Source organism: Solea solea, chromosome 14, assembly GCF_958295425.1.
Source record: "Solea solea chromosome 14, fSolSol10.1, whole genome shotgun sequence".
NCBI classification, from domain to species: domain Eukaryota; kingdom Metazoa; phylum Chordata; class Actinopteri; order Pleuronectiformes; family Soleidae; genus Solea; species Solea solea.
Genome location: NC_081147.1, coordinates 15,623,791 through 15,636,182, shown reverse-complemented (window position 1 = coordinate 15,636,182; position 12,392 = coordinate 15,623,791). Strand labels below are relative to the sequence as shown.

Below are 12,392 nucleotides of genomic sequence, written 5' to 3'. Positions count from 1 at the left end.
TGCAAATGTATGCTTGTCGCGTTGTTGGCTTCATTAGGCAGTAATGTCTGTATATGAATAATACTGTATTTAGGTGCAATGTCATATAAATTCGAATTCCTGTGCATATATTTCAAATGCATTTATACATTTAGCTCCAAATACATCTCTGTAGTCATTGTAAGATTCAAAGTGAAAACATGTACAATGAAATTCTTTATTTGCTGTTCCACAATGAAGGCCATGTACAAGTAGCAGTATAAAAGATAGATACATAATAACAGCACTGTGTAAAAATATAATAAAAAATATATAGCTATGCAGAAATAGAGACCATGTACAACATTGTACATATGCCTAATGTCACTAATTTGCATCATAGCTACATTTATATTTATTGAATGTGCTATATTCAAATGAACAATCTCCACTTCCGCTTGACAGCTAAAACCACACATTATTAATTTTGCTCAAATTTCAGACCAACAGTGAAGTCCAGGAGTCATGCAAACCTCTCACATGATTTAATAAACCTCTCTGTGACAGAAAATACAAATTATGATCATTTTTGTTCACATTAACAACATCTCAGGATTACAAAAAATATTTTTAATTTGTCTAAAAGCACTACTTACAGCGCAAATAATTCAAACATTAAAAATGACATGGAACTTTCACCAATACCTAAACAGGCTATTAAAACAATATACATATTATTTTGTAACAATAAAAGTTTTTTTTTTGTCTTTTAGATCCATTTCTAGACAGCAGTCAGTCATTCACTATACAAATCTGACATGTGCTTTGTGTCCTGATGTCAAACAAACCTAGAAGTCCAAAGCCAGTTTTCTTGTGTATTAACTATTAAGTTGTGAAGTGATAAAAAACCTAAATACTTTTTGGAACCTCAGCACTGTGGGTAGCACCTAAAGGGTGAAGCAAAATACAATGTAGTCCATTGATTGATTGGATGGAGTGTCGACACTTCTGTGTAGCGGCGTCAGTGTGCAGTGCTGATGGGTTACACTGTGCCACACTGGGGAAATGTTGCACTCTTTAGCTGTTTACGAAGCGGACACCTCAATTGCCATTTGGTCTACGTCCCACAGTGGAAAGATGAGCCACAACGGGCTTTGCCTTTGCCTCTGGGTTCACGATAAAGAGAACTGGTTTAGTTTAGACAATTATGGGAAAAATTCATTAGATGGCACATTCCGTGAAACCTTTGCAACCCCTTCTATATATTGTAAACATAAAACAAATAAAAAAAGTTAAAAAAAAAATAAAAAAATAATCCAGAATCCACAGATACACAGATTGAGGGATGATTCTAACCATTAAAATATGATTAGAAATAAGGACGTGTTGACTTCCCTTCGCTGTGACGTCATACCTCTTCATGGCTCTTGGAGGATTTCTTCTTCTGCGAAGAATGATGGCAAATGAGTGAATGATGCTTGATCACGTGACACTGAAACCATCACTGAAACAATGAAGATACACCACAGTCCTGTGATACCTTTTTATGCATGCTTTGTGTTTCTGTGCCGTCTTGGATGGAATCAGTTGGCAGTTCCGGGACCTCGGTTGATATCAACGTGTTTTTCTCTACAAATGGAAAAAAGTGAAGAGAAAATTGCTCAGACAGGAAATTGGATTTTTGCCATGATTGTTGTGATTTGTCTATTTACTTTTCTTCTTCTCTGTTGGAGGACTTGGTGCCTCGTGGTTGGGTGGAGGTAGTGGATCTGCGTCAACTTGAGTTTCGTTAATTGATGACGCCCTTTTCTTTTTCTTCACTTTATTCGTTTGCTCTTTCTGTTCCTCTGTTTTATCTTCAGTGATTTGCTCTGATGCGTTATGATCATCTTTGTCTCCCTTTTTCTTTTCTTTGACTGTTTGTTCTAAATCTTCCTCGCCGTTAGCAGCCTCCTTTTTCTTCTTCTTCTTCATCGGTTTTTCTTTGGCGGTCTGCTCTGAAATGTCCGTCTCTGGCTTCTCCTCACTCCCCACGGTCTTCTTCTTCTTTACTTTCTTATTATCCTCTCCCCGATCTATGTTGTCTTTTTCTTCTCCAGCTACCAGCTCTGTATTTTCCTCTGGTCTCTTTTTCTTCTTCTTCTTCTTCACCTGTTTTTCTTCTGCTATCTGCTCTGAAATGTCCGTCTCTAGCTTCTCATCACTCCCCATGGTCTTCTTCTTCTTTACTTTCTTTTTATCCTCTCCCTGATCTGTGTTGTCTTTTTCTTCTCCAGTTACCAGCTCTGTATGTTCCTCTGCTATCTTTTTCATCTTCTTCTTAATGTTTGGTTCAGCTGTCTGCTCTGAAGTCTCCTCAACATCTCTTTCCTCCTTTTTCTTCTTGTGTTTCTTTGCTTGTACTATCGTCTCTGAGGTGTCCTCATTACCAGCATCTGTGTTTTTGTTTGCCTCCATCACTTCCTCTTCCTTCTCATTCTTTTTTTTCTTTTCCTCTGTTCCTTTTGTTCTCTTCTCCATCACAGGTTTACCAACACACACTTCAGGCTTTTCTTTCTCTTTACTCTCGCTTTCTTTTCCATCTTCACCAGTCTCTCCTGCATTTCCTTCCAGCTTGTCTTCAGACTTCTTTTTCTTCTTCTTCTTGAGCTCAGACACGGGCTCATTACTTTTTGGAAGAGACAGAGGAGAGACAGAGGTTGTCGTTGGTATGTTTTCCTCTTGGTTCATGAAGACAGACGGGGTCACAGTGAACAAAGTCTTTTTGGCACGGCTCTTCTTGTGTTCAATGTTTTCTGTTGGTGTCTTTGTCGTAGCTTTATTTTCCTCCACCTTTTCATTCTTCTCAACCGTCCCGTCACCCTGTTGTATGGGAGGGTCGGTTTTCGCTGGAGACTTAGCTCGAGATTTCCTAACTCGCTTTTTCACGGGTTGTGGTGCAGAGGAATCCAGAGCGTTGATGGTGTCCATCTTGGTAATGTCGGCCTCTGTGGACAAGGTAAACAAGGTGAGCACTTTGAACAAACACTGCTATGTGGCGCTAAAGTTTAAAAGAAAACATCAATGATGACCACAAAGCTACAGTACACAGCTCTGAGTGAAATAACAGCTCTACCCCTGAGGGTAGTGCCTGCAGCTGTGCCTGTCTACTCATCTCCCGCTATTTACTCCATTTTCCATTTTGATGAGATTAAAGTTGAATTAACTAATGCATTTTGAAATAAAAAAGCACATCATAATGTTGTGGTGTATTGATCTGTTTGAACAAACACACACCTGTGAATTGCAGTGCCATTTTCTTCCATTTCTCTATGTCCAGGCTGCTGTCAGAGTCTGAATCGTCCCCGGTCTGTGTCTTTGATTTCTTTGCCTTGGAGTCATTTTCTGCAGATTTTACGTCCTTTTTCCTTTTTGCTGACACAGACTAAAAAACAACAACAAAAAAAATATGTCTGCTTAACAAAATTAAAGAGCTGATATGAATTTTTTTAAATAACTCACCTTCTTTTTCTGTGACTTGGTTTGTTTCCCCAGTTTATCATTTTTTCTCTTTGTCATGGCTGGACATAAAAGAGTAGAAAAATACATGCATGTATTTAAATGCCTTACCAATCGTGCTGAAGAAGCATAAACAGTCCTTGCATAATGTACTTTTTTAAAATCTCTTTGGGGCAAATATGGGTCCACAGCGTACACAAGATATAAAGAAAAGTTAAAAATGGAATGTGAACGTGATTTGATTATTAATTATTAGGCTATAAAACATTTTTTTAATTTTTATTTCTGCACATTTAGAGCCAGTTTGGGTGAAATGAGCAGCTGCACCTTTAGTCAGACTCTTTGCCGTTTTTGGTGACCTGGAGTGCTTGGTTGAGTCCGACGGCTTTTTATTTTTCTCGTCACTGTTAGGAACAAAAAACATACAAACATACACTTGGAATAAATCTGTCAAACAGTCAAAGGTGTAAAGTTAAGGCAGATGGATCTGGAAAAGGATTGATGAATCATACTCACTTTAACCATGAGCTGTATATGTCCAGTAATGACACCTTACTACTGATCGTGTCCCCCTGAAGACAATTAAAAAAACATCGAAGACAGTTTGTTATGTACAACAGATTTACTTTAATATCGTTCAACCCTGATCCTAATATCAAGATCATATGTTTTCTTCTGGAAAAAGATGCACTAATATCAGCAAACGCATTCAGGTCTCTCATTCTGTGTGGGGACATCAGTGGGCACACAATTCTTCTCTGCATTATCGTGAGCCACAATGAGGTTCTTAATATTGCGTATCATTTGGCTGCAGCCAAGACGTGCACATGGGGAGTGATGGGACATGGGATTTACTGTATTTTACTGTGCAATGCGATAAAAAGCACCAACAAACACTTCGTTCAGTTTGTTTTCATAATTGAGATTATCTTGAATGGGGGAAATCAATAATATTCACATGAGTAACTTGTAGCCAAGCGTGCTATCATACAGTTCTGGTGATATATACCAGTGTTTCCCAACCGTGGTCCTCATGGAACACTGCCCTGCATGTTTTAGATGTTGCCCTGCTCCAACACACCTGATTCAAATGGTCAGCTGTCCCCAAGCTCTGCAAAAGCCTGATAACGAGCTGTTCATCTGAATCAGGTGTGTACCAGGGTTGGGAAACACTGATATATACGCACACCGACATGTATGTGTGTACTCATTTTTGTTCCTTTTTCCAATCCCTTCTAGCAGACTTTTTCAGCAACAGCAGTCACATGGACCAGCGCCTGGTCCTTACTTGTTGTTAGGTTAAAGGGTATTGGTTTGTGCATGCATGCATGCGTGTGTGTGTTGACCTGTGGGCTGTGTCTCTCCAGCTCATCTGCAGCTGAAGTGAAACCATGCTCCTTCAAGTAGCGGTGGACGATCGGGATCAGCTCGTGCTTCAATGCGTTGTTGGACATCTCCTACAAAGGTGGAAATACACACACGAATGAACAAAAGTAACGAATATGACTATTTACACACTTCAAGTAGCCACATATTTCTCAAAGGCAACCCAACTGCACGCCTTTTACAATGTCGCACTCCGAACTGAAGAAGTTCACTTTAACCATGAGCTGCATCTGTCCAGTAATGACTCATTACTGATTGTGTCCCCCAGATTTATTATTATTATTATTATTATTATTATTTTAATGTGGTTCAACCTGGATCCTGATATCAAAAGCATATGTTTTCCTCTGGAAAAAGACCTGAATGAGTCTGACAGCTAACTCATTCAGGTCTCATGTGAAGGGACACCAGTGGACACACACTTCTTCACTGCATCATTGTGAGCCACAGCTTGTTTGGCTTGCAAATTTGTAGGGATGGGATTAACTGTATTTTATGTGCAATGCAACTAAAAAAAACACCAACAAACAGACTGTAGATTGTAGATCATTTTGAACGAGGGAAATCCATACAATACACACAAGTCACTTTAGAACACGCCTACGTGTACGTGTGTACTCATTTTTCTCTTTTAGAATAAACACTGACTTTTTCACCAACAGTAGTCACGTGGTGTGTGTTGTGTGGTGTGTGTTGACCTGTGGGCTGTGCCTCTCCAGCTCATCTGCAGCTGAAGTGAAACCATGCTCCTTCAAGTAGCGGTGGATGATCGGGATCAGCTCGTGCTTCGATGCGTTCACGGACATGTCCTACACGGGTGGAAATAGACACACGAACGAACAAAAGTAACAAATGCGACTATTTACACACTTAACGTAGCCACATATTTCTCAAAGGCGGTGCAAGCCCGACCCAACTAGACGCATGTTATATTGTTGCACTCGGAACTGAGGAAGTTCTTCCGCTTACCACCGCAATGCATCATGGGAGATGGAGTTCTTCCGCAGTGCAAAACGCGCGTTACACTAAATCACATTTGACTTGATTGATTCCATGGTAACAGCAATAAGGGTCAGATGCAGATAGGTGACAAGTACAACATATGAATAGAATAAGCAATAAAACAGATAAAAAGTAAGAATTTGAAATAGACATTTACTTAATGTACAATGTAAACATTTCATAATGAAAAGTGGCATGAAAAAGTGCAGTGATTATTGCACCATAAATTTGTACTGACACTGAGGGAAAACAGAAAAAAAGGCAGCGAGTACGTTGCAGTTTAATGTCAGTGTGTGGTATCTGTTATACTGTATATGGACATGTTACATTGACCAAACATTTATACCAACGGACAAAGAGCTCTTCACCCTCCATCTCTTTATTTACTATGCAACTCACCATGAGGTACTAATAATTATGAGATAGCCACTAAAGGGCAGAAAAGAACTAAAATAAATAACTCAACTACAACCCCAAAACAAGAAGAAAACAAAACACAGTAGAGCAGTATACTACAGGAACTCAGCATTAATTAATTTGCTCTGTAATTCTAATGTTTTAATAGTGTTTGAAAGTGTGATCTCTTTCACTACTTTGTTACTGGATTAAGTAATAATATCAAAGTGTTACTGCCCGACACTATACGAGTGGGTTAAAAGAAATTGATATTCAGTCATATTAGCTTTTGTAGACTACACATCCTTTTTAATGATATTTCTGATAAAAATCAAACATAGCATGACATTACTTTAGTGACAAGCAAGCCTGGGTATATGCAGTTGTGAAGATTGAGTGCAGACTCTCAAAGAACTCACCACTCCTTAAACTGTAAATTACAAAAAAAAAAACTGTAGCTGCCATTTCAACATTACATTTTTTCTCATCGTAACTCCCCATTTTTGACCAGGAATGCCAAACACATTTATTTGGATAAAAGCACAGCCTCGGGGCAGTATATGAGTCTTGGCAAATAGGCTGCCAGGGAGTAGTTCTGAGAAAGAGAGATCTATTGGTGAGACCCTGGGTCAAACTAGAAGAGAGTATTGGGTAAGCATGCACCAAGTGACTGAAAGAGCCCCATTCATGGGGCAAAACCAGGAAAACAGTGTCTACTCCAAATGTAAAGTCAGTGCTCAGTGGGTCTCAACAAGCCTGATTTCCATCTTACACAAAAGTAGTTCAGCGTAGGGAGCTGGTTATGGGGCTGACTCAGCTGCCCATTTTCACATTGATGGGACAGACCACCAGAATTTTATGGAAGAAAAAGTATTTGTAAAATAGGAAATCCTCGAAACACCACAATTAATTGAATTTGGCATGTGCTAAATAGCAGTTAAGAGAGTGAGGTAAAGTTACTGGCAATTGAGAGGTCCTAATAACTGAACATCCTTAAAGAAAAAAAAACCCTGGGTATTTCCCTTGGCTTTGGTGACATGTTGTAGTAACACTGAGTGGGATATTTGTACATGGCGCGCCTGTAAATGGCAGCCTGTTTCACAGGAAATAAATCCAGCCCACATTCCTCATATTTAGCTGCTCACATCTGTGCTCACTCGGCAGGTAATTATCTACCACTACAGCTTTGTTATTGTTGGAACTTTAACGTACCACTAGGTGTGACTGCTGGCACATTTTTGCAGTTGTTAAAGTGATTAAACGCTCTATTAAATCGTCATTAAAAAAAAAATTGAAGCAAGACAAAAAAAAAGCATCGGCCCCTGAGGACTGTCGGCCAAATCCACTCCAGTCGAGCCAAATCAAACACAGGTACAGTCTGATGCTGAGCCCAGTGCTGGAGTTCTAAACTGTCGCCTTACTTGTGAGGTCTCACCTGATAAGACATGATGTGTGTAACTGCCACAACGAGAGGGAGGAGATATTTACATTTCATTTACAGATTAAGTGCAAAAAAACCCAGATTTCAATCTTCATGTGATTCACTTTCATGTTATCTGCAGATGACCTGCATCATTCTGCTTATTTTGGCTTTAAACTTACTTAACAGTTATATTCAAGGACACATATAAACTGACACTAAAGTACAGTAAATGTCATACTTTAAGTAAATGTCATACTTTAATACATTTACTTGAGTAATATTATAAAAAGTGACTTCAACAAGATACTTAAGTATCCCTTTTAGGTACTTTATACAAGACTGTTCATTTTCATACCTTCATTCTTCACATCTACATGTGCTCACTCAGATAAACACAAGCTCTGTTAACAGATCATGCTCTTATGGATGCAAACATGTTTATACCATATCCTAATTGCATAAAAATATAAATGGACATTTTTTGTGAAATCAACTGTTTAGATCAGTAGGTACCAAAAAAATTAAGCGGAAAACCAATAAAAATGTATTTCGGATGGACATAAACATTTATCTCAGGAACTAAGAACCATAAACAAAGTCCCTGTAAGTGTCACCACAGCCTTCTAGCCAATTCCCCTGAGGAGTAATTTTGGGCAAACGAGAAAAACTAAAAAAATCCATTCGGCTTGTTGATTTTGTCCCAGAATGAGGTTAAAGGGGCTTTTTTAAGGACTCTGCACTGGCAACAGTTGTAGTTGAGACATCATTTGGTTTTACCTCCATCCAAATACATACAGTACATCTGTCCAATTAAATGTAGGTCATTAAAGGTCAAAAATTACGGTAACCATGACCTCACAACACACTGACAACAACACATCAAATAATGACAGAACAGACTTTCATTCATCATTTGAATTTGGTGATATGTGGTGGTAGTTTCTTATTATCAAACTTAAAGGTCATAAAGTGACCCTAAAAGCAATTTTGGTCTCCAATCCTATTAAATGTAACTGAATTAAGGGAAAAAAATTAACAATTTTGCCCTTAAATGACCCCTGATTTCATTAAATAATGTTGAAAATGAGTTACCCGATAAAAAGAGCAGACTCTGATACAAAGTTAGCTTTGTGCGTAACAGGTTGACAAGCTGAATGTTTGGGTTTTGGCTCAGGTTTGCAATACAGGAAGAAACAAAACTGCCATCAAGTCTTACTCAGATTAGAAAATTGGGGTAAGAGGGGGAGAAGTGAGCAGCTTTACTGGCAGGGCTGCGTTGATTAGAAAGGGGGTAGTGTTCGTGGTGAAGGGGCGCTGTCGTATTCAGTAACAGGGCCTCTTCCTTTAGCCAAAATCAACATCTGGTGCCAACAGACACAGAACAGTGTCAGCAGTAGCAGAGGCAGCGGCCTGAGTCTCTGCTTCGCTTTCATATCATTATTACATTTCATGGTGTCTCAGAAAGTCATGTCAAACTGAGAAGATGTTGTCAATCTGTACTTCTCTGTGAGAGCTGATGTGAGGAGAAGTGAAAACGGGATGTTGACGAACAACCTGCAAACACACCACTCAAGGCTTTCAAGGTAAAAATGCACCCAATTCTGAGACTAGTATCTAATTTTTATGATTGATTTATTTCAGAGGAAGATAAATATTTCAGTCTGAAAATCCCAATGATTTATGCATATCCCACTGATGCCAATGAAAATGGCCTCCAAACATTCATCATGTAGGAGCATGTAAGAGCAGGAGAGAGGAATCAAAGAGGTGAAGAGATGAATGTGGCAGTGGAAGAGTGTGAGAATGTGTGCACATTTGAGTCAATGATAACTCACAGGTCCATTAAAGGTGAGTGCTTCAATTCTAAACATACCCGACCATACTCGACCACTGAGTGTGTTTGTGTTGTGCCACTTTTGCAGTTGGACAGCTGCGGTTTACAAGACGTGCTGATAAGTTAAAATATCGTAACAGCTCAAAAACCGAGCGAAGTTATGAGTTGAAAATACCTTCCAGAAATGAAATACAGTGTTTGTTTAATATTGGCGGTTTCTTGTAAGGCAAGTGTTTCATTACATTACATTACATTACATTACATGTCATTTAGCAGACACTTTTATCCAAAGCGACTTACAATAAGTTTCCATAAATACTGCCAATAAACCTTTCAACCATCTACAATTTCTTGGTAAACGGTTGAATTTCTTTACATTGGCAAAATGATGGTTCAGAACAGGGTTAGAAAATGTGCGATGTGCTCTGTGGTATCTACCTATTGACATCTTCCAGGTACAGAGTTGCCACATGCTTATGCTAATATTTGTGCGTACGAGTGGATGTGTGTCAGTGTATGTGTGTGTGTTTGTGTTGTGGTCTTAACGGTGAGCGTACTGCTGCCAAACAAATGACTCGCGTGTCATAAGTTACTTACTTTCCTGGCAAAACACACACACACACACACACACACACACACATTCTGTTCGACATTCATGACTTGAGGGGACATTGCATTGACTTACATTCATTTCTTGGAGACTTACTCTAACCTTAACCACAATTACTACTGGCCTAATCCTAATCCTAACCCTAACCCTAACCCTAACCTCAACCTAACCATGAAACATATCTTCACCTTAAAATGTAGTAATTTACGTTATGGGGACTTGCTTTTTGTCCCCACAAGGAGGACAAGTCCCCATAATGTGACTGTGTAAACAGGTTTTGGTCCCCACAACATTAGTAATACCTGGTACACACATACACACACACACTACTGGTCCAGAAAGGGTCCTAAAAGGGTAACAAATACAAGTACACAGACACACTTGCATGTGCCAACACATTACAGTTGCGCAACTACTCTCAGTTTTTTTGGTGGCATTTCTGTGAACAGCTTCTTCCTTGCGCTCCATCTCGGAAAAAAAACGTATAAATAAACAGGATGGTGTAAAACTTCAGAAGCACCTGAATATTTTTTTCTTCTTGCCTTCACTTTCCTGGCCTGACCTGCTGTAAACTCAGAGGCTTTGCTCCATAGATGCCTGTGCTGCAGCTGCAGCTCCTATGCAAACATCCCCAGCCACAGCTTCATGCTCTTTACGGGAGGTTCAAACTTCCTTTGGCTGCCCGGCGACCTCCGTGCCCACAAGGCAATATCAACATTTCAAGGTGTGATGTTTTACCTTCGACCAATCTCCTATTTATGAGCTGGTCAAGTTTTACCTCGATGACCTGGAACCACTAAACAATTTTAGCTTTCAAACTGTAAAACGCTTTGGAAACATCCCAGAATGAATAAACAGGAAAATGAAAATATGGGGCACAATCAAATCAGTATTTTATATATGGAATAATATCAGTCTTAAGCATGCCCAACTAACTGGCATTGGAAATGAATATTTACATGGAATACAACAATTTTGTCCCACTTCCATTTGAGTACATGCATTTTCCCATGTCCCACCAGTAGAAAGACTTCCATGACTAAATGTTTTTTTTGCCGTTCTTACCTATTTCAAAAACAAAAACAAATTTAGTGCTGTTGTAATGTCATTTAGATGATGAAACTGCAAAGCCAAAGATGTCTCCTGGCCCCTTAAATGTTGTGACATCATCACTTCTAAAAATCTAAATCACTGGTGTCCTTTATAACTTAGATGGTATTGTTTTTCTTTCAACAAGGGCCTTTCTGCATGGAGTTTGCATGTTCTCCCCCGTATGTGGGTTTTCTCTGGGTTCTCCGGTTTCCTCCCCGAGTCCAAAAACATGCAATATGGGGATTAGGTAAAAAACTCTAAATTGACCGTAGGTGTGAGTGTGAGAGTGGATGGTTGTTTGTCTCTATGTGGCCCTGTGATGGACTGGTGAACTGTACAGGGTGTACTCAGCCTATAACCCTATTTCAGCTGAGAATGGAACATGTGGAGGATAAAGCGGTACAAAATGGATGGATGGATGTTTTTCTTTCTTCCACAGTTGTACTTAGTGCAAATCTTCACAGACCTTCAATGAGTCCCGGTCAAATCTGCTGTATTAAAATTCTGAGGAGCCGTAGCTGAGGCTGAGCAGTGCTGCTGCTCTCTGTTGACCCTGTGTATGATTTGGGAAGTGGGTCTGTGACATCTCGTTGGAGATGTTATCAGAGACCGCGGGAAGTCTGCTCGGTCTCTCTCCTCTGGTCTGCAGTGCCCATAAAACAGCAGGAAAAAGAATACAGTGCTTGTGAGAGCAGTTGAGTAGAGTGGGGAACAGTGTTGGTGATTGTACAGGGCCCCACTGCAGCCCAGAGACTCAAGTCTCCCCCATGCGACGTGGTTTTCTGTGTGAGGGTGTTTTTGTGGTGCCTCTGTCAGCCACAGCTCAACCAGGTCGAATGGGAATACAGTTCTCTCTTGCTTTTGAATAATTTGCAAAGTTAGCAACATGAATTGGCTGCTTTTGTGTTAAGTGTTGCCCTTTAACCTTATATTTTCCTTAAATTTGAAAATGTACAACAGAACTGCATTCATCATAACAAGTATTTTGTTGGATCATATCTATCATCAGCAAAAATGTCAGCACTTACTAACATGAGGTGTAAAGTCATTGTTAACACCTGGATGTAGTGTAACATTTCTGTGAGTTTCTGGGTGGCTGTGGGGGGTGTGATGTTATTTTTAGTGAGGCAGTGAGGCAAATGGGTGGAGTTAATGGGACCACTACGGGTGAAAAGCTTTCCAAGGAGAATGAA

General features: G+C 39.6%; 1 protein-coding gene across 1 annotated transcript; it reads right to left on the bottom strand.

Moving 5' to 3' along the window:
* Positions 1–182: 182 nt before the first annotated feature.
* tcof1 (treacle ribosome biogenesis factor 1) lies at positions 183–5,791 on the bottom strand. The gene is made up of 9 exons (XM_058650546.1): positions 5,541–5,791; positions 4,803–4,913; positions 3,973–4,028; positions 3,784–3,860; positions 3,460–3,518; positions 3,235–3,382; positions 1,671–2,945; positions 1,499–1,587; positions 183–1,402 (listed from the first exon to the last, which is right to left on the bottom strand). Exons 1-9 carry the CDS (start codon positions 5,646–5,648, stop codon positions 1,367–1,369), a joined length of 1,959 nt encoding a protein of 652 aa, XP_058506529.1. The 5' UTR covers positions 5,649–5,791; the 3' UTR covers positions 183–1,366.
* Between the last annotated feature and the right edge of the window lie 6,601 nt (positions 5,792–12,392).